At 33.3% G+C, this 24,027-nt stretch overlaps 1 protein-coding gene and 1 long non-coding RNA gene across 2 annotated transcripts in view; one reads left to right on the top strand and one right to left on the bottom strand.

Moving 5' to 3' along the window:
- The window catches only part of LOC132714734 (hemicentin-1-like), a gene marked incomplete at its 3' end in the record, with an annotated part of 37,266 nt that extends 14,554 nt beyond the window's left edge, over positions 1-22,712 (bottom strand). Inside the window, exons 1-12 of the mRNA XM_060697652.1 lie at positions 22,192-22,712; positions 10,294-10,523; positions 7,349-7,471; positions 6,427-6,598; positions 5,616-5,840; positions 4,923-5,107; positions 4,325-4,542; positions 3,582-3,706; positions 2,814-2,997; positions 2,351-2,442; positions 1,810-2,076; positions 56-180 (exon numbers count right to left, since the gene is read on the bottom strand). Of these exons, the coding sequence (XP_060553635.1) occupies positions 56-180; positions 1,810-2,076; positions 2,351-2,442; positions 2,814-2,997; positions 3,582-3,706; positions 4,325-4,542; positions 4,923-5,107; positions 5,616-5,840; positions 6,427-6,598; positions 7,349-7,471; positions 10,294-10,523; positions 22,192-22,438 (2,193 nt within the window). The remainder of the gene's footprint in view (positions 1-55; positions 181-1,809; positions 2,077-2,350; positions 2,443-2,813; positions 2,998-3,581; positions 3,707-4,324; positions 4,543-4,922; positions 5,108-5,615; positions 5,841-6,426; positions 6,599-7,348; positions 7,472-10,293; positions 10,524-22,191) is intronic.
- LOC132714735 (uncharacterized) lies at positions 12,641-15,288 on the top strand. Its single transcript, XR_009623597.1, has 3 exons — positions 12,641-13,076; positions 13,344-13,497; positions 14,436-15,288. It is a non-coding gene; the product is annotated as an uncharacterized LOC132714735 (long non-coding RNA).
- Positions 22,713-24,027: the final 1,315 nt, after the last annotated feature.

Raw genomic sequence — 24,027 nt, 5'->3', positions numbered from 1 at the left:
CAATATTCCAGTTAAACTTGGTTTAAGGACAGATTGTAACAGTTATGATATATACCTGTCTATCACCTTTATACCAGTTTATCTGTGGTGCAGGTATACCCACAGCTTTACATGATAATACAGCTTCATCACCGTCGGCAACCAAAACTTTACTGTCATACTGGGTTATAACAGGGCTCTCTACAAAATATAACAGTGTTTTGTTCCTTTTTTTTTATTTAACTGTTTTTACACAAAACTTGCAAAAATGATGTGTGTGTTTGTTAACCCTTAGTGCACTAAACATGTTAAATGGACTTGTCCATCCTTCAATCTGGGCAATACCATTCATAATTTTTAGGTAAAATATTAAAATTCAGTAAAAACTAAACAGTGCAGACTTTGATAACACAGCATGGATGTGACATCTGATCTTGTTCTGAACAAGTTGTATCTTAAACCTTGTAATGATTAGATGAGAAATATTCTGTTAACACTACATAGTGAACATGCTTTATGAATACTGGAAGTCAGCCTCGAAGCCGGGGGGGCCCGTGGTTAACATTTCAGCCCGAGTGCACTAAAGGGCCAATTACAGGCCCATTTAGGGGAAAACCCGTTGTTTCCTTTTTTTGAACCAAAAAATTTGGGGGAGGGTTTCCCAATTTTTGTAGAAAAAAGAGGGCCACCCCCGAGGTCACCTATAGGCCCCCCCCAAGATTGTTTCCCCAAAAGGGGTGCTTGGTAACACCCTATCTTAACTCTAACCTTTTAGCTATTTGGGTTTTTTTCAAAGAGAGATTTTTTAAGTTTTTTGCTATAAACATATAAGGAAAATCAATGACCCCCGGGGTGGTGCCAATTTTGACCCCAGGGCTTTTATTTGACCAAACTTGGTAGACACCTATTAGAACATGTTTGATGCTAAATATTTTAGCCATAGCTCTTTGAGTTCTTTAAAAGAAGATTTTTTAGTTTTTACTATATGAGGGAAAATCAATGACCCCCCGGGGCAGGGCCAATTTTGACCCCAGGGCTTTTATTTGATCAAACTTGGTAGACACTTATTAGAAAATGTTTTATGCTAAATATCTTAGCTCTAACTCTTTTGGTTCTTTAAAAGAAGATTTTTTAAGTTTTTACTATATGCATAGAGGGAAAATTAATGACCCCCTGGGGCGGGGCCAATTTTAACCCCAGGGCTTGTATTTAAACAAACTTGGTAGACACCTATTAGAACATGTTTGATGCTCAATATCTTAGGCATAGCTCTTTGAGTTCTTTAAAAGAAGATTTTTTTAGTTTTTACTATATGCATATAGGGAAAAATCAATGACCCCCCGGGACGGGGCCAATTTTGACCCCAGGGCTTTTATTTGAACAAACTTGGTAGACACTCACTAGAAGATGTTTCATGCCAAATATCTAAGCTCTAGCTCTTATGGTTTTTTTAAAAGAAGATATTTAAAGTTTTTTCTTTCGGTTGCCATGGCAACCAGAGCTTTGCATGGAATTAAATTCTTTGAACAATTCTAAAGGTGACCACCAAAGGAACATTCCTGTGAAGTTTGGATGAAATTGGCTTAGTGGTTTATGAGGAGATGTCATTTAAAGTAAAAGTTTACAGACGGATGGCGGACGACGGACAGACGGACGCCGGACGAAAAGCGATCACAAAAGCTCACCCTGTCCCTTTGTGACAGGTGAGCTAAAAACTAAACACACCCAAGAAAAACATAATAACAGAAAACAAGACATGACAATAAGTGATTCAAGTTGACAAGGGAAGCCGCCTGAACATTCCATTTTAACTAGCCAGATAGAACTTACCTACAAAGTTGAGCGTTGCAACTGCCCTATTCTCTCCAGCTGGGTTAGTCGCTACACACGTATATTCACCCTCGTCACCTTGCTGCATATTAAATATACTCAACTTGTTCCCGGCAACACGAACTTTCTCGTTAGCGATCATTAATTGATTAGCTCTTAACCAGTTTATTTTTGGTTCTGGAAATCCTTTAGCTATACATTCGATGTCTCTAGTTTCACCAAAAGCAAAGCTGGCCGTTGCTGGAATAACTTCAGCAATAGGAGGCACTAAAAAAAAAACAAGAATAGCATCAATGTATGCTCAGTGACAGAGATTTGACAATCCTTAGATCAGTTGCACTGATATATTCAATCCTTCATTCAGTTGCATTTCAATTTTCTCCATTTAATTTGCAATTGAATCTTCAGCTTACACATTTCATTACCATCCCTTTCAAAGGTAATTAAAAATATGTTAAATAAAAATAAAAAATAGAAATCCAAAAATTTATCTCTCAATAGTGTGTTATGCTGTTGACCTCTTTTTATTTTCAACACAAACCTTGAACTCTAATGTATGCAGCTTTTTCCGTGACTCCACCTTCATTGGCAGCTCGACAGAAATAACTTCCCTCGTCGTCTAACTGTACATTTCTGAAATATATATATACACGATCTAAACATGCTAAATATATAAAATAAACATAAATCTGGACAAATCACTGTTCTCAATTTTATATTTTGTTTCACATGAGTAAGCAGTAACCAAAGTGACTCAAGAAAAAATCTTATGTATGTTTAGGAATGTCTGTGTAGATGTTCAATTTATGAAAATATTCACCTTGGACAGTCTTTTTATATGAAAGGCATTTTTTATATCTTATCCTCAACTTTTTTATTATCAGTTGTTGGTCAATCACAATTATATATATATAAGTCAATCTTTTGAAATATACAACTTCATCAGCTCAACTTGACAGAGAAAAAAATGAGCATAATGTCACATTAAGCTGAGATTTATTTACCTTATAAGTAATGATCCGTTATTATAATCATAGAATTTCTGACTAGATCGTAGTCTGTCCCTGTAACCGTCTCTATGCCATGTTAGATTATATTTCACCATACTGAATACGTTACACGTCAGTAGAGCATTCTCGTTAGGTAACACTGACACGTTCTGGGGTGTTGTGATCGATGGCGGAGGTTCTAGCAATAAATATTTTAAAAAGATAATTCGTTATCAGGAACAATACCTGTAGGTTATATCGCTGTTAGTTTTATAATCTATGGTTGACGTTAAGTCTGCAAAACCATTGAAACCTAATTATAAATGTAACTTACTATAAAGGTAGTCTTACTGCCAAAAAACTCTCTAACATCGGCCAATATCGTAGCAAATCAGTTATTTCTGGAACGTTATTTTGTGAAAATCTTGGGCATTGGATTATTACGATCACTCATCCTTTATTGCTATGTTATAAATTCAAGTTATATACCGTTAAAAATTATTGTATACCAAAGATTGTGAAAAATAATGTTTTAAAAAAAACTATCTCCAAGTGCAGTGCTGTTATGTACATGACCGATGTATTCATTCATTTTTTAGTTTAAAAAAGGTACTGTTTGAAGTTGTGATTGTTTGTTTGTCTGGTTTTTACACTCACTTCAACACATTTTTGGTCATATTTCTGTGGTTGCTCTACAATATACATGAAGGATCTGTGAGGTAAATTTTCAGTTTCTGGCTGTCCTGAATAACTGACCAGTAATTACTTATTTTTTTTACTAACCACTAATATCAAGGAATGTAGGCACACGTCTGGAACCAGTGTTTTTAGCTGAAGCATTACAGAAATAAATGCCCTCGGCAAACTGATTGGCTGCTGGTATCTCTAGTGTGACATTGGCTGATTCCCTAATTACAAATAAACAACTTTAATGTGTATTAACATTCTGAATTCTTTGTGGATGAAATAATTATATCAGTGAATAAGTTAAAAAAAAAGATACAGAAAATATCAAATGAGTGTAAGTTCAATACTGAATTTATTGAACAAGTTAGCCAGCAAAACATTTTATCCAACAAGTTCAATAAATTCAGTAATGAACCTACATGAATATAATATTCTATTTTACATATCCAATATAATGACTGCTTCAAATGAAAAAGAAACATTTTTCATTGACATGCCAATGATGTTACGCTAACATTTAGCGTGTCTTTACACTGCATGTTTGTAAAATGCAAATGACATCATATCAAAATATATACACAGTCATGCAATACCATTTTAAGGAGTCGCAAAAGCAGCATGAGCACGTGATAAATTGCTCTATTTACATGTTGGTAAGTTAGTCACTGATGCAATAGTTCTTTTGAACAACATCAAAATAATATCAAGTTATTTTAATCTAAAAAACAGATGTGATGAAAGGGATCTGAAAATTAAATATGTAAGTAAATAATTTATCAATTACTAACATGAAAAATAATTTAATATGTATGTAAGGAAATAATTTATTAATTACTGACGTGAAGTATAATTGAGGTCCTTGCTGTTCATCCTCCTTGAACCATCGCACAGTGTACGGGACCAGACTCTTTACTTCACAAACAATCACAGCTGTTAAACCAAAATATCCCTTCGTAACTTCCGGCATCCATACCTCTGGTGGACCCGGAACAATACGCATGATGGCAGTCGGGGTCTGACGCTCAATTCTGTAACCTTCGTGATCAACACCACTTATCTGTGTGTCATAGAAAAAACAATGTACAAGTACGTTAATATGGTCAGTAGTGTGAGGAAATTTTTATTGGTGCTAAAGTTACTCAATGCACAATTTAGAACAAAACATCATCTCTAAACCATCAACGTACATATTTCCAGTTCTTTTACCTTATTCATCAAACTATCATGGACTGACCGCAAAACTGTAGTAACTTGTATGAAATAATGAAGGACATACAACAGTTTTGCGATCAACACTCGATATGTCATTGTCATCCGAACGTTCATTTTCTTTTTTAACTTAAACATTTTATCTGTTTTTGCCTATAATTAGATCATTTACAACAATAAATACAAAATTATAACAATTATCGGACAAATCTGAATGAAACATATTACCTTAACATAGAAGAAGACATTGGGTGGAACAAACGGTGGAACTCTGTAAATATTTGGCCTGTTCTCATCCTTGATTAAGGGGTAATCTCCTAAACTGTTACCGAACAAATCTACCAACTGAACCTGAGAGAAATCTGGTAACGGTTCCACATTACTTGTGTTGATAAGCATGTAAGTATTAATGTCTGCAAGAAAAATGATTGTACATAAAAAGTTTATATGAGCTGTGCCATGACAAAACCTACATGAGTGGATTTGCGACCAGCATGCATCCAGGCCAGCCTGCAAATCCTTGCAGTCTGATCAGGATCCATGATGTTCGCTATCAGTTTGTCTACTTGTAATAGGGTTTGTTCACGAACAGCATGGATCCTGCTAACATGATAATATGTTTATATATGTATTTAATTCTTTGCATGTTTTGCTATCAACTTCAGTTTTGTTATAAGTGATACAAATACTATTAAAAGTTACATGTGACGGCTTATCGAACTTTACTTGGGGAAGACCACAGGTAACTGCATATTTCATAAACACTTGAGCCAAATGCCCTTCAGTGTCACATATGGAATATCAGCGGCAAAAATAATTTGTCATTAAAAAGCTTAAATAAAATTCTATTCATTCGACAATGATCAATTAAAAATACACGATATTTGGCTATAATTAACTTTAATAATCAATTAAAGTTACCAGCCACAGGGCGATGATTGGAGTCTTCAATGTGATTGACAGGTTTACGTGAGAATCCAGCTACAAAGTTCGTTGTACTCAGCCCTGTTATACGTATTGTATGGCGACCTTCACTCTCAACGTTCATTTTCCACACACCAGCCTGCGGGTCCTTCACATTGACAACCAGAGCATTTCTGATGTCTAGTAATCTTTTTAAGCCTTTCCTTGGCGTAAATTTATTACCTGAAAAATAAAGTCTCATTAGCAGATAATTTCTATATGTACAGCTGGTTTATATGTCTAACATGGTCACTCTAATTAATTTGACAACTTCCCAATCTTGCCATTGTTCTGAATTATACAAGGTGCCATTTTATGTACTTGTAATAAAATTGAACCTTTCTGTAGTGCAAGTGGTTTGTGTAAACATCAAATTAAACACATACATGTAAATAATTATTTTTTGCACTAGATGTGAATGAAGAAAGAAGAGGGCCATTTGTCCCTTCCTCTATTGTTACGGAATTAACACTATTTTCTCTTTTGTTCTGTTTAAAGTTAGATTTACCCCCTATTCCTTTTGGATAGTGTGGACAGATGGATGGATATTTAAGATTTACAAGTTCTTGCAAGATGACCCTGACATGCCCACTTCCTAGAACTGTAACAGTTTCAAATACCTATCCTGATACAAACTAGTATTATAGTGTCATATGAGGGAACATGGTTCATGAACTAATCAAAACTTAAACCCAGATTTGAGAAGTTGGCATTTGTGCTGCACAAATACATCCTCGATTTTGATTACTAAATAAAATAAGAAACATACCTGAAGGATCTGTGAGGTAAATTTTCGGTTTCTGGCCACTCACTGATATTGTTATTTCCTGTAATTTAGCATCCACTGGTATACTAAAATTATTTGAGTTCGGTTCAATTATATCAACTGCCATCAGGTTCACCTTTCTTGACTGGACAGCCACTCGTACAAAATTTAATACCTGAATATCAAAAGGTTATCATTAATTATTAACTTCTTGTATTGTTTGGAATTATGATATATGCACAGTTACTGGTTGTTAAAAAATTTATACTGACACTGTGCGGTTTACCTAAATGCATATGAAATAACATCAAAAGCTTTGGAATATACAAGACAAGCTCAGATTAATACAAGACAAGCTTAGATTAAAAAAAAAACCTGGAATTTATAAATTAATTTTTTAGCCATAGATATGTATTAACAAATTCATGAATTCTTTCAGAAAAGTAAGCATGATATTAGTATGGTGGCTGATTTGGTACACTTTGGCTGTTGCCTTGTCGATAGCGACTACACAACCTATATTGTTATCACCTTTTCGTCTTGTCGCTAGTGAAACACGCCAAACGGCACCTTGTTGCACTATTGTCTTGTCATCAAGTCGCAAGGGAAGCACATTGTCGTGCAGCGTGTTGTCACAATGTCGCTCTGTAGCTTCGGTTGTTTTAATACAAATAGCCATTATCCTTCGATTTGAGCTGAGCGACAAGGTGACATAGCAAAAACACGCCACACGACAATGCCCCGTTAAGTGTGCTTCCCTAGTGACAACACTTCACACAAAAGTGTTCCAAATCGGTCACCATATATTAGCGCACATTTTTTTTTGTAAAGATACAAATACATGTATTTTAAGAAATAAACAAAAGTTATTTTATAAACAATAAACAATTTTTCACAAATGTAATGGAATGTTGGTGGAACTTACCTCATTAACTTGTGATTTTTTCAGCAAGAAAACTTGACCGGAGCTTGTTGAAGCTATCTGTTCATAGGCCAAATATCCGTCATGATTAGGATCATCACAATCACCCGTCAATACAAAAACAACCTGAGGTTAAACAAAACAAGACACTAACATATCTGTTGATATAATAACAACCTGGGTTTAAACAAAATATGACATTCACTTAATTGTTGATACACAAACAGCATAAGGTTAAACAAAACAAGACACTGGCCTATCTGTTGATATAATAATAACCTGAGTTTAAACAAAACAAGACACTGACATATCAGTTGATATAATAACAACCTGAGGTTAAATAAAACAAAACACTGACTCATCAGTTGATAAAATAACAACCTGAGGTTAAACAAAACAAAACACTGACTTATCTGTTGATATAAAAAAAAAAAAAAACTGAGTTTAACCTTTTCCCTCATATAGACGTGTTTTAACGGCTTTTTGTCCCCCCCCCTTCCTTTTGAGGCCTCAAACAGTGAAAAAATGCCCTATTTAAGACCCAAACACTGTTTTTCGTTTGAAAAGTGTTGTTTAAAAAAATGACCATTTTTTCGGCTTGACCCTCCCATCAGACTAATACATCAGGAGGTTGTGAGAAGGGGAATGTCCCCCCTTCTGTTTGGGGGGTTTGAAGTCCTCCTCTTCGCCAAGAAAATTTTAGACATGTGACAGGCTAAAAATGGCCTCAGGTCGATCTTAAGGTGACGTGTAACCAACGCTGAAAAGCCTTTTACTCTATCTCATTGCATTGAGAAGTTGCAGCACTTCGAAATCAGTTTTGATGGAAAAAACAATGCAAAATAGTGATGTACACCTGTTGCCAAGGTAACTGGAAATTTAAGTGTGAGCATGCTGTTACAAACGTGATGGTTCAGTCAACATTTGTGCCAAGTTTGATAAATATTGAAGCATTTTTCATAGTTTCATAGAAGTGAACTTGTAACAGGAGGCTTTTCAATGAAAACAGCCATTTTTTACAATATGCAAATTGGGTAAAAGGTTAAACAAAACAAGACATTTGACTTATCTGTTAATACAAAAACAACCCAAGCCCAGAACAAAACTAGAAATGTGTCCATAGGACACGGATGCCCCCACACGCCACTGTTCTGTCAATCTTATGACTCTAGGTCAAATATTTTTTGGACTACATGTGCCACAAGTTGAAAACTAAAAATCAACAAAGGGCCATAATTCTGTTAAATTTGGTCGCAGCAAAAATTTCTTACTTTAAAACCATCTACACATTAAGGTTGTTCATCCCTGGAAGTTTAAGCAAAATCTGCCATCCGGTTTAAGAGGAGTTGCATTCACAAAATTTCTACATAGTATATAGTGAAAAAATCAACAAAGGGCCATAATTCTGTAAAATTTGGTCGCAGCTAAAATTCCTTCCTTTACTACCATCTACACCTTAAGATTGTTCATCCCTGTAAGTTTAAGCAAAATCTGCCATCCGGTTTAAGAGGAGTTGCGGTCACAAAATTTCTACATAGTATATAGTGAAAAAATCAACAAAGGGCCATAATTCTGTAAAATTTGGTCGCATCAAAAATTCCTTCCTTTACTACCATCTACACCTTAAGGTTGTTCATCCCTGTAAGTTTAAGCAAAATCTGCCATCCGGTTTAAGAGGAGTTGCGGTCACAAAATTTCTACATAGTATATAGTGAAAAAATCAACAAAGGGCCATAATTCTGTTAAATTTGGTCGCAGCAAAAATTCCTTCCTTTACTACCATCTACACATTAAGGTTGTTCATCCCTGTAAGTTTAAGCAAAATCTGTCATCCGGTTTAAGAGGAGTTGCGTTCACAAAATTTCTATATAGTATCTAGTAAAAAAATCAACAAAGGGCCATAATTCTGTTAAATTTGGTCACAGCAAAAATTCCTTCCTTTACTACCATCTACATATTAAGGTTGTTCATCCCTGTAAGTTTAAGCAAAATCTGCCATCCGGTTTAAGAGGAGTTGCGTTCACAAGATTTCGGGACGTACGGACGGACGGACTGACGGACGGACAAGTGCAACGCTATATGCACCCACATTGTGGGGGCATAACAAAATATTCATTTATCTGTTCTGTAAATTTTTAACATGCCAAGAAAACAATATTTCTCACTAAAATATATATGAGCCGCGTCACGACAAAACCAACATAGTGCGTTTGCGACCAGCATGGACCCAGACCAGCCTGCACATCTGCGCATCTTACAAACCCTATTACAAGTAGAGAAATTGATAGCAAACGGCATGGATCCCGATCAGACTACGCGGATGCGCAGGCTGGTCTGGATCCATGCTGGTCGCAAACCCATTATGTTGGTTTTGTCATGACGCGGCTCATATTTGTATCTCAAAATCATCAAATTAGAATTCAAACCAACAAATTTTGGACTGTCAATCTGAACCATAATGCACTTTCCTCTGGGGTCAGAGTAAGTAAGTTCTTAAAAGATGAGTGATGGCAAAGTGGTTAAAGTATCTGCCTCTATACCCAGGTGATGTAATTTCAAGCCCTACTGAGGCCATGAACATGATTATGTATCATCATATGACACCAGTACTGCCTAGTTCCAGTAAACAAGCTCGGATAACCTCTTAGGTTTCATCACAATTCAGCAATAATAAAAAAAAGTTTCTGTTATATAGAATTTTTCTAAGTTCAAAACAGTGATAATTCTGTCAAAATCTATATTACAATTATGGGCTTTTAACATTGACCTCATATTATGCTTTAAATTAAGTGTGTGAAGTTTCAACCAATTCCCTTCAGTAGTTTTTGAGAAACCAGCTTGCATGCAAAAACTTTACCAAATTGTGATGCTGATGCTTGGGTGAGTACAAAGCTGTCCCTGTTCATCGAACCATGGAGCTAAAAATTATAATAAAATCAATAAAATACCTGGCTCTGTTTCTTTTGTATCATGGCTAAAACTTCTTCAGTAAGGTAGAAATCCTTTGACCTTGCATCAGTGAACACATAGATAAATGAGTTGGGAAGAGAGACATCTATAGCTTCCCTGATTGCTGTAATACTCATCTCGGGACAATCCCCACCTCCCTGTACATACAAGTTCCGTAACTCATGCTGGAAATCATCAGGATCTGTGGTCACAACAACTGGACCCACATCTGAAATTATAATGTAGTATCATAGAGAAAATAGGGAGCACCAAAAGGCACTTTGGGATTGTGAGGTCCTGAATTGGAGAGGTCACCCTAAAGAGCATGGATAATTTCCTAGAGTCTGAAATTAATTTTATTCTCTAATGACCTTAAAATATATAAGGATCAGTTTACTGGCCATGACCATCCCCCTCACTAAGTACATGACAATGCATCTTATGTCACAGGACAGAACTGTAGAAATAATAATTCTCAAATCAATACATTGATAATGAGAGTAATTAAAATAAATGCAAAATTTCATATCAATCACATGTGGTATGAGCAAATAGTATAACAAAGCCATATTTTCTGACTTATTTATATTTCAAATGTTCAGTAACTAAAATAAGTATATGGGAAAAGGGGAGGGAGTAGGGGTTTGATGCGAGAATTATTCCAATAGATATCATCATAAGTTACTACTAAATATTAGTAAAGAGGACCAGACAGGCTCCATAATGCTGATCAACTTAATGAATAGAACTGGTTAGCAAATTACAGATTAAACAGTAGCCAAATTAACATTTTTGTTTGTTAGAAGAGGAAAGAGTAATTAGATAGCAAATTACATATGATTTTGTTAATAACATATGTGTTTTTAAAAAAACTGTTACCACAGCAACCAAAATTGATTCATAAAAACTAAAATAAGATTGCGCAAATTAGCTCCGGACCCGGGTGTAGATTTTCCGAGGTTTATGAAAAAAACCATGGAAACTGCTTCAAAAACCTTGGAAATAAACCAGTTTTACAAGGTTTTTTCTTAATTCCGAGTTTTTTTTTTAAAACCTTGGAAACTTTATCCAAGGTTTTTGTATAAAAATCCTTGGAAATAAAGAAAACCTTGGAAACTATCTCGGAATTAAACACTCTGCCAAAAATCAGCTTGGAAAAAGCTTGGAAATAAGAACTTTGTCATTTTTTTGCTCGGAAAAGAACTTAGAAAATTTACGTAAAATTTGTTGGAAACACTTTGCCAATATTTAGCTTGGAAATGACCTCGGATAATTGAACTTAACAAAATTTCATCTCGGAAAATGTTAAGACATAATAATGGGCATCAAAAGCAATAATCAACAGTTAAAGCAAACTAAGATAACAACCCAACTGTAGATTGCCAATGGATATTTCTTAATCCATGGTCAGAGCAAACAATTGTCCAACAGCATGGAAAGGAGAGATTTGGTCCAGGGAATCAGTTTTTAGTATGGACATTGTCAATGGCCAACTTCCTTTTCAATAAATTTGTACTTTAATCTTCTGAAGCCATTTTTGTGGAAGGAATCAATTAAAAAAATTTAAGTGTGAAAACATGGAAAAGTTAAATACAATGTAAATTCCTTGTTGCCATAAAATACCTTTTATTAATGGCTATAAAGGTATTGTAACTAATCATAATAAGATAAAGATTATTCAAATAACTGATGATCAGAAAGACTTAATTGAAAATTTTTTTTTTTTTATTTTCATATTTTTTTTTTATTATTTATAATTATTGTTACTAGATATCTTCTCCATTTTTAAGAAAAGATAAAAGAGCAAAACTTATAATTATACTAAAAGAAACAATCAGTGTTTATGTCTATTAGTTTCTAAATGCATCAGTATTTTTCCTGCAGTTTCTTTCTATATATAGACTTAACTTAGGGTTTCTTGACAGCCTGTAATCAACACTGAAATAAGAATGCTATTAATCTTTAATATATGTTTTTATGCCATATAAAATAGTATATTCTACTAAGCAAGTCTGTGACATACATTCAGATTACAATTTACTCTGCCATTAATTATGTGTACAATAAACATAAATAGTTATTAATTGTCCTTTTAATATATAATGATGTACAATTAATGTGTAAAATATGTATGCTTGATACTTTCTTATAATTAAGATAAATAAATACTGCATCCACTATTAGTTTTCACACACAGAATATAACACACTGATCAGATAAAACTAATGGCACCCCAGGTGGTTCCTTCTTATAATCTATGCATGATCAATCTTCTCATTGAGCATTCTGGGATAGACCAGATTGTTCCATGTGATTATTCAGGGGGGAGTCTGGGTTTTCATACAATCCAAAACAGTCTAAAATGACACTGCAACTGTGATTCTCTTATAATTTTCAAGTTTTACTTTTATTTATCATTTGATATATTTGTACCTTCAATAAAATTAATGTAAAAATAAAATGATGATGGCTTTGATATTTTGGGATCACCCCTGTTTCACATTATGATTGCCCCTTCAGTTATACTGTTGAAAAATTTGAATCTCAGACATTAATGGGTCAAGTGGTTATAGTTGGAAGTAGTGCAAACCTGGATTTATTTTAAGCAATTTTGGACATATCTTGTTTTAAATGTTAGGGAGCATATTTTGGAATTTTCAAAGAAAACATTTATCTAAGTGTGACAAGATTCAGGAAATGTTGGCTGTTGTAATTGAACCTAAAGATCAATGACCTGGGACAGGAAGATAAACAAAAGAAACATGATAGTAAAAAGGTTCAGGTAAATAATTTTAGATACATTTATGCATAAAATCTGTTGTTGTTTTTATTTTCAAATAAGTATTAAATACAAACTATTTTAGATCTATATTTTTAACCTAAATGTAAGCTAGTTTAAATACAATTGTTTAGAGGATATTCTATGAGTATTAATATTATTTTTGTCTATGATTGTATTGAACAAGATGAGTGCATGAAACTATGATGACATTATTTATAAACTTTCATCTTTCATCTATTATTTGAATCTACAAATTTTTAATTACAGAGTCAGCTTGTAAGCAAGGTTGCAAGACTGTTCCAAACTACAAGAAGATGGCAATCCAGCTTTGCTGTGTTTTATCATAGTATATCATTGGCATCCAGGCATCGATTAAGGAAGCCAACTGTAGACCAGGAAAGGCTTCAAGGAATATACTACAGTATGTTTTTGTTTTAAAACTAGGTTTTGAAAGTTTCAATTTGAAATTTGAATGAATGAAGGTTTCTGGAACTGATTTTTTTATTGTTGGAAATGCTATTAATGTTACATGATGACTCTCCAGCTTTAATGATGCAGATGTCACTTTGAGCAGACAGATACAATTAGTGTAGGCAATCGGAATCACCTTATGTTCAAAAGCGTTATTTTTTGCAATATTTTTAGAGTGCTTTAGTTTGTAACATCCAGTATGACATTATATAATCTAAAATAATAGTAACAGACATCGTTTCTTTTCTTAACATTGCAGAATTGTCACACTGCTTACCAAAGTTTTCTTGAAATCCTGACACTAAGTACTGATGAAGAAAAATAAGAAATCAACATGAAAAAAATTAAATTCACTATTTCAAAACATTTAAAAGTAACTACAGAAAAGGTCATTTGAAAATATTGAAGCCTTCATTTTAATCAATGGTCTTGAACAACTTGTAATTCAAGTAGTTTTGGATCACTCAAAAGATGTTTTTCTTTTCACAAAAGTGCTGATTTTTTTAAAACAATATATATCAACAGTGAACTGATATTTTTGTCTATGGAAACGTTTAAGGAATGTATTATTTTTTTTATTGATTAATAAAAAAGAAATTAAATGATGTAATTCTGATTGCCTACACATACTGAACTGTCCTGAGTATAACCACAGGTGTTCCTTAATCCTGGGCTGGATAGCTCCCTCAGAGGGAAGAAGCCCATCCTGGCTTCAGGAGTCAAAAATACAATGTTGTAAGGCAAGTAGTTTGAAGTCTTTGATCCTGACCACATGGAGAGGGAAGCGCCCAATGGAGAGGGAAGCGCCCAGTGGTGATTTTATATAATTGTTTTTCTAACTTCTTTCAATGGCTGTACTTTATTAAATGTTTACTTTATTTATTTCAGGAATTGTATCCTGGAGCATTTTCCACATGCGACCCCTGTGATGGTGAGGGAAAAACTAAGGGACATTTAAAAATCATGAAGAGTGAACAGGAATTCAAAAGATAGATATTTGAATACATTAAAATTTAACCGGATACCAAAATATTATAACTGAACATTTGAGTGTAATATTTACCATTAAAGACTTCTAACTTAACTTTTCATTTGTAGTGCATTACTATTTACTTCACACTGACATTAAATGTTTCAGTGAGTCATGTGATCATTTTTTGCTCTGTATTATTACAAAGAAGTTTCTTAATTCCTTAAAATGACAATATAATTGCTCTTTTCAGAATATTTGATTGGATGTTATATTTTCTGATTTTCCATGGATATTCTAGAAATTTCCAAGGTTTTTGCTCAAATAAACCTTGGAAAATTCTCTGATGCCCTTAAGTAAGAATCCTCGAAAATATAACAGTATTCCCAGTTGTGAGAAACTTTCCGAGGTTTTCATTTAAAAACCTTGGAAAACAAACCACGGAAACACTTTAAAAATCCTTGGAAATCGTTCCAATACTCCGAGGTCACTCATTTTCCAAGGTTTTCTAAACAAAATCCTCGGAAATTATTTTACGAGGTTTTTATTCTGAAATCCTTGGAAATCGTTCCAATACTCCGAGGTCATACTTTTTACGAGGTTTTTTTTTAAAAAAAACTCGGAAATTTTTTTACAAGGTTTTTCACCCTCTCCCTATTTTTCCAAGGTTTTTTTAATAGCAAAGTTTTGCATTTTCTTGTTCCAATACTCCGAGGTTTTTTTCCAAGGATTTTGAGCCAAAAACCTTGGAAAATCTACACCCGGGAAATGCCTTCCCTTTTTCTTTTCATCAAAGATTGGTTCATGGAAGAACCTTTTGAACTTTGTAATTCAATTTTAGTTTTACAGTGCACAAACATAATCAAGATTGGTTAAATGGTGCCAAAAAGATGAGCATTGAGTTAGGTACCTTAAAAATAGACATGGAAAGATATGACGTGAAATTTGTTTAACACTCTCAGCAGGATGAGGGTTATATGTGTAGTGCAAATCCTCTCAATAAAGAATTTGAGAATATTATCAAAATAAATGAATTAATATAAAAATAACCACTTTAAACTTAAGATAAGATTAAACAGTCTTTTTGTGTGTGTTTTTTTCTGTATTTGATCATGTTCCCGGTACATGTTTATATGTATATATTAAGTCTTTTACTATACATGTATTCACATAGGGATTTTTCATTTCTATATTTTTCTGAGAGGTATCTCCAATTAAACAGATAATTTGTCAAACAATTCACATATATTTGTGGGTTTTTTTTCATAAATCATAGATTCAATTTGGAGTTTTTGAATAAGGTCAACATTTTGAACAATTTTATTGCCTAGCAAAAAATAATAATTATTTTTTTTTATTAAACAATTGAAAGCAGAGCCAGGTGTCAATGAGAATCACATTTTTATATCTGTCTTGTAGGTATACAAAATGGAATAACGTTGAATAACACTTTGAAAATATCAGGTTCTAAACTTGAAACAGATGCAAAGCATTCACAATTAGTTTTGAATTTGCTATAATTTTAGAAAGAACAATTTTTTTTTTTTTTTTTTTTGGAAGGGGGAGAGGGGGGGGGGAATAAAATGTATTTAAACTTGCATGAGACATGGGAGGGGAAACAACAGTAATTTTAAGGCTGGCCCCTATAGCATGTGTTTAAATGTCAATATCTCATCAGTGAAATATTTTATATAGGTCTATATATATTCATATACATACCACTAACATTAATAATATTAAGATTTAAGACTAACATAAAATTCAAGTTGGAGGTTGTCAGTTGGACATATATCTTCAGGCTATGATTAATATTTTATTTCACACAGCAGTCAAACCTGTTCTCACAGCCACTAATAAAGAGGCAATGATAAGCTCCAAGCATTTTTCTCTATTTGAACATTTACTGCACTATTTAAAATTTACAAGACTGGACAAACACAGTCATTTTTCAAATAATTATCAATGGTTGAAGGAAAATAGCAAACATCACACATTATATTGTCTCCTTTTTCATTGACAGAGTCCAAAAGGTTCATACTGAATCCATTACCACACCCCATAATTTATTTGAACCTTGTTTTCATTTCCAGAGATCAAATCCATATTGCACTCCATGAAACCACGTTTTTTTTTTTTTTTTTTTTTTTTGGGGGGGGGGGGTAGAGTCCAAAACCCATATTAAATCCTTATTTGTGATTATTTAGTAACAAAGTTCTGTCAAAATATGGTGGTATAAAAAAAGTCATTAAACATTGGTTGACCAATAATAATATTGAATCAGTACTTAATGATTCTATTGGGGCGTCCGTGGCCGAGTGGTTAATGTTGTCGACTTCAAACCACTTGCCCCTCACCGCTGTGGGTTCGAATCCCGACAGGGACTTTGGATTCTTTCATGTGAGGAAGCTATCCAGCTAGCTTACGGGACGTCAGGTGCCCGTTCGTGCCTGAAATAATGCATAAGGAGCACCCGAGGTCTTCCTCCACCAGTAAAGCTGGAACGTCGTGATATGACCTATACTGTGTCGATGTGACGTAAAACCCAAAACAAACAAATGATTCTTTTGGACTCTGTGAGTATTGTACTTACTCAACATTGAATGTATAATATCCTCATAATCTCTTTCATTTACTCTTTGAATAAAAATACCATAAAAAGCAGTTGAATTTAAACAGTTATAAAAATAGTTATAAAAGAGATAAATAAATAAAAGATATTGCCATCTGTAAATGGCAGTGTTTAATACCATCCTTGCATATGGCATATCGTTGACAAACCAGCTCTCAAACCTCTAAGCATTCAAGAGGTCTTTTAATATAAATAAGAATATATCTTTATGAAAATTCTTGACATATGTACACTTTAATCTTTATGTAACATTTCTGTAAAATTTGGCTGAAATTCAACAATTAAAAAAGCTCTATTTCCATCTTGAAAAAGCACAACCCTCTTTAAACTGACATGGCCTCTTAAAATAAAGAACCTTATCTCAAACCACTTCGAGTATCTCAGAAATTCTACTATTTAGTTAAGCCAATAAAGTGATTGATATATGACTATCACATGAGACTGAATTACCATACAGGATGCAGGTACCAGACTACCTGCTTTAAGATATTTTTGTCTCTAATATTCATTTTCACAAATAGTTAATGTTGTATTTACAGGACCTACAAATGTAATAGCAATTTGTATGAAATTACGCTAAGTAATCAAATATGTAATGTAAATATTTGTTCCTATGCACTGTTTTCATTTGACAGCAGCAGACATGTCTGTCAGAAACTAAGCACTTATGCAGACCAACTGAAGACATCATAGTCACTTCTAGTAAAAAAGTAACAGCTCATGAATGAAAGGTTTGAGAATACGTTGGGTGTGAGATTAGGTACTTCTACATATATCTACAAAAAGAATGATTTTCATAATTTGAATTTGAATTATGATTTCCATTAGTAAATGTAGGAATGTTAATTTATCTTAGTTGATCTACTAATTATAATCTCTTTGATAGTACCTCATCAGGCATCATAGATTTAAAACTCATTAACAATACACAATGAACTGACCAACGGCCACCAAATACTGCTTACCAGTCATTTCCAGACGATTTATTATCAAGCGAGCGTTCCATTGACTCAGATGTGAACCACACATTCTTGACAGCGGCTTCTGTTCATGTTATTTAATAAAGGCCTTAGAGACGCTTATTAAGTTAATAAATATGTTGATCTAGTAATAAAATAACAAAATTTCCAAACGTAATCTGCCAAATGAACAATTCAGCTCTAAAATCAAATGTGTAGAAAAACAAAGCGTTCGAAAGACTATAAATGGCGTAAACTTAACAAAGGGGAGTAACTATGTAATTTTGATAATATCCCATTTAGAACTATTATTAATGACTATTATGTTCCATCTAGAGATGCAATATCCCATATATTTATTTTATTTAATATGAATAATTGATAAAGATATAATCAGTTTTGATATAATCATGTGTGTCATCAAATAAATCTTTTGGGAATAACATTTGCTCATCGGTTTTTCTTCGACATACATGATTGAAAAAGTAAAAAACGAAAAGAGAGGGAGAAAAAACCATACACACTTGGAACATTAAACAATGCAGACCGTGTTATAATAAAATGGAAACGCATTTAATGTCGAGTGCAAATTGCAGACAATTTTAACTCACAAAGGAATATGTTCTTAAGAGATATGTATATATGATATACAATTATTTCTGCAGCTGTAAGAGAAATAAATCAAATTGTTTGCGGTTAAGCCCAATTAAAATGCACGTGTTCCCAGTTTTACACAGTCACGCAAAATTTAAACTTGATGTCCTATTTTAAAATTTTAAAACGAAAAACTGAAAGAAGCCTTTGATTAATATCTAGTCCATTTAAAATCGAAAAATTATAAGCCTTTATTTACTCCGTCCTAAATTTGCAGTATACATGTATAGATTTATACGAACGACCATAGCAGACCAAGATCAGCTGGCACATCCGAGCGGTCTGGTCATGGTCGACTCTGTTTCATATTCTTTCAATATAATATTATATAATTATATATATATATATTAAATTTTCCCCTAATAATGATGAAAGTTTTGTTCATTTTGAAAGAAAGGCAACATCATTTAAGATATTTAGCGTGAATATGTACTTAATTATCTCAGACTAATTACATGTAAAAAGGTAAAGGTAAAGATCTTGTTTATTATAGTGTCACCCCTACTGAAAGGGCAAGCCATCTCTGACTTATGAGACACCTTTGCTTGCATACCATGTACCTCCCAACTCCTACAACTATGCCAGGCACCAGGTGGATAGAAATCGGTAACCATTCATTTTAACTACCTCGCGGCACACAAATCGGCCATTTCGGGACGAGTCCCACGAGAAACATTCTTCCTCCAATTTACGCTCCCTGTGGGACTCGAACATTCGACCTCCCGCTCCGAAGGCGGACGCCTTAACCACTAGGACAACGGTTATGAGGAGGTAACAGATTCATGTAACAGAAAAATATTCAGAATTGAATAACTTCAAATGTACTTTCATAACTTTAAACAGACATAAAAGTTCCTAACATCTAACTTATTAATTCACATTAAAGCATATATGTGCGTATAATTGTAGAGCACAACCTATTTCTTGCCAAAGTAGCTGAAACATATATGAGTCGCGTCACGAAACAACCAACATAAGGGGTTTGCGACCAGCATGGATCCAGACCAGCCTGCGCATCCGTGCAGTCTGATCAGGATCCATGCTGTTCGCTTACAAACCCTATAACAAGTATAGAGAAACTGATAGCGAACAGCATGGATCCTGATCAGACTGCGCGGATGCGCAGGTTGGTCTGGATCCATGCTGGTCGCAAACGCACTATGTTGGTTTTGTCGTGACGCGGCTTATATATTTCACGGCGTGTCTAATGCGTCAAAGTTCAACAGAATTTGATTTATTTCTATATTTTTGTTGTTATCAAATGTAGAGAATAAATTACGGAAACAGCTGCCCAAGTAAACTGCCTTCAATCAAAATGTTATCTGTGAAAATAATTATAAAACATTGGCGATGTAGCCGAGAACAATAAAGGTTAAAGACCCGTGCCGCACGTACTACTTTATTCTAGGGTTAACTTCACTTCCCGGAACTTATTTTCTGACACAGCAAATATGTGTGTCACAAAGTGACAGGTGTCATATATAATGCCCTATATGGATTATAACGTTTGACTTTTATTGACCAAAGTTCATAAATATCTTAAGAATAGCAAATGTTTACAAATACATGTACTTTATATTTATATACATTTTTTTATTTCGTTTTTATTTCTATTCTTTATTTTGAAATTACGGTTTCACTCTTGACGAGTTTATTTCCAAATTGTGTGCAGAACAGAACACGACATGATCTAAAGAGAAGGGTATGATTGCTTTAAAATGCTTGTATTGTCTTGTATCTTAGAAACTAAAGTCTTGAATATAATTCTAAAATCTTTACATACTTCAACACACAAGAAAAAAGATTAAAAAACTGCATTGAGAGATGTCACTTTGTTTTATACATATGTTTAGAGATTGTAATGATAAGAACTTGTTGCATACGATAAGGAGGGACAATGGCAGTTCCAAATGGTAACAGTCTTCATTTAACATTATTTGAAGGAAATGCATTTTGTTAGATCAAATTCTTGCCGGCGGTTCTGTGTTGCTGGGTTTTATTCATTGAACGTCACCTTTCCTCGTATGTTTTACACATCATTAAATTGAATTAAAGATATTTTTGTTAAAATTGGTTATGCCAAAAAGGAATTAAATCTATAGGAGTTAGGACTTATTAATATAGAGACTTTGGAACTATAGTAGCATACATTTTCAAGGTTTTTCACCATTTCAATGATACAACAGAATATAATATATACACTTTATTTAGAAGAACACATGTTACAAAATATGCAATTCTGCAATAGCATGCGTGCACATTAATATGCAAATAAAAAAGCAATGGAAATGGTCAATAATTCGTCCGTAAAAGGAAACAAAATAATAAATTGAAATAATTTGCCTTACTTGTTATTGTTTTAACTTGTTTTAATTTAGATATCTATCTAATCTTAAGTGGGAAAAAGAAGGATCCTAAAAATACCTTATAACATCAAGTCTCAATAAAGTATGAGACTTGGTGTTAAAAGGTATTTTTTTTCATATATGTAACAAAATGTTTGAAAACCAGTTTTATCGTTGTAGCAGATGTCACATTCATGTTATAATATTAGAATATTTTTGATAGGGCGTCTCACGTTGGGGACAGGATCTGACCCCAAACGTCTGTGGGTAAAAGAAAAATCCTTCAAGTACTTTTTGGATTCATGCTCCGGATAATTTTTTTCAAGTAAATCTGATAAAGAAGATTAACTCTTAAACTAGGCAAGGTAGAGTTATTGGTCTTACACTCTGCACTTCATCCTAATGTGCCCCCTGAGAGTACGAAGTTTGAAGGAAATCGCTCACGTAATTTTAGAGTTATGCTCCAGACAAAATTGGGACGGACGCACGGACGGACGCACGGACTCATGGACGGAGACCATTTCTAATATCCCCTTCGTCTTTGGCGAGGAATGAATAACTAAAGAAAACAATTGCGTATTACATGTATATCTAATTGTGTTTTGCAATATAAGACTACTATGATAGGCTTGTCAATATTTGAAATGTAAGGTAATTTTCATAAAAGAATAAAAAGAAAATGAGGAAGCGAGAAGAGAAGACGAAATGGAACAAATTTTTATGTTTGTATACTGTATTTGTAATAATGTACATGTAGATACATTATTCAAATAAAAGAATCAGTATTAATAAATATATTTAACGGCATGACTGATAAAAATGTCAAGAAAATGAATGATAAAATTACATGTATGTACATTATAGTTTTTTCCGCCACAAAGTTTCCTTGTGAGACATAATATTATGGCTTGTTAATGAAAAGAAAATGAAAAGATAAAGACAAATGAACGCTTCTAATATAGAGTACTACAGATCAATATCATTTTATTTATATTAACTAATATACTTTTTCTCTTTATCCTATATGTATTTTACACGTTAATCTAGATAAAAAATATGTAATGATGTTGGTTTTAAAGTACATTACCTGGGTCATGGAATGGTACGAGGACATAATTATACAACGGTTTTTCTCGTCTGCTTAATGTTGTCGCCAGAATTTTAGCAGCGCCCTCTATAACCTGTCTCAGGTCATCATACATTGACCCCGTAATGTCAAACACGAACGCAAGTGATGCGGCACCTTCACTGGACTCCGTCATTCTCTGCCCGCTAACGTTCATCACCGCCAACGCCGTTAACGTCAAATATAAAGATCTTATATAAACTTTCATATTTTTTCGTTGTTTATCCAATTTAAATATTTATATATATATTTTTCGAAATTAATTTTAAAACAACTGTTTTAATTTATTCCAATTCAGAACAAGTCATCGTTTTTGGCTTTTTAACATACTTTATTTAAAATTTTGATATGTATTTTTCATTATCTTAAAGTGCACCTAATTTCCATCTAAACTGCAATGTGCACATGAAAGAATGTAAGTAAGTCAAAAATACACCATTTTAGCCGAGATTCATGATGTGATATGAGATATCTAGACAGGTTAACAAACACTCAAAATAACATGTTTAGAGATTATAATGATAAGAACTTGTTGTGAAAACACATGCCCGAAATTTATCATGAAAAAACAACTGTTCTCAACTACAAAGACTAATTCTATGGAACGCCGTGTCTGTCCTTTTTCAAAAAGTGGTTTTTAAATTCACAAAAAAATGTTTTGGAAATAAAATCTTTAAAAAAAGTATTTTTTCTATTATTTCTTTTTATTTAATAGACATAACCATCTGAATAATTATGGCTGCGTTTTAATGATGAAATATGTGTACATAAGGTGCTTGGGCAGTTAGGCACTTAAAGACATAGGCACTTGGTTTCTATAGATACAAACCCTCTTGAGAAGTTTGTAGAAATCAAATTTAATTGAATGTTACGACTTTTTTTAACGTAGATGTGTTTTCTAAAACCGACATTTTTTCCGATGTTACTCAATCAAACCGAGTCTGCAACATTTTCAAATTTGCCGTCTTGGGTCTTTCTTTGGGGATTCTGTTTTTCTTTATTATAGTGTAACATCATTGTTATTTGTGCCGTGTGGCGGCTGTAATAATTATGTCTCCCCCTATATTTCATTGAAGATGTTATATTTTCGATCCTTGAAGATCGTTCAGCACGGCATTATTGTTGTGTATACATGTTATATGGTATTTTTTTCTTTTTTTCGGCATTTTTCTTCTTGTGTGGTTCGAGTATTCTTACTTGGATGCTATACAATCCCCATTAGGATATGTCGTCTGCCTTTTGACTTAAAATATTAAAAAACAGAAACAAATAACTTTGCCTTAACTATGTTTTCTAAAATTATTCACGATATAAACGCGCATTACATATTTGATACCAAAGAATTGTACACATTTTCATGAAGGGAAAGGTATGGAATTGTATTACTATGTAATTAATGAAGAGTTTCAAGAGTTTATTTCAGAAAACATCCGGGCAGTTTTTTCATGCGTGCACAGTACGTATAACAAATAAGCCTATAATATAGTCAAATGGTCAATGTCAAAACTTTATCAAACATATATTATTAGTTTACACAATATTTTAAGCAATAAAATATTAAATAAAATAACTATCACTTATAGACACAATTGTAATAAATGAATGAAATACACAAGCTACCGAAAGAAATGAAGACAATTCATAAAATCAGTGGAGAAAATACCCAAGCTTTATATCAAGGACTTTAACTGTAATTTAAGTCCGTGATTATAATTTATATGACCAAATGATAACATGTGTTGATATACATGTCACAATATCAAGTACATGTTATTTTATGAAGGACTCCAAGCACCA

This window comes from Ruditapes philippinarum, unplaced genomic scaffold (assembly GCF_026571515.1).
Source record: "Ruditapes philippinarum isolate M1 unplaced genomic scaffold, ASM2657151v2 ctg6988_1_1_1_1, whole genome shotgun sequence".
In the NCBI taxonomy this organism is placed as follows: Eukaryota; Metazoa; Mollusca; class Bivalvia; order Venerida; family Veneridae; genus Ruditapes; species Ruditapes philippinarum.
Note: the sequence above shows the minus strand (reverse complement) of the source record. Positions and strands in the feature narration are given on the sequence as shown.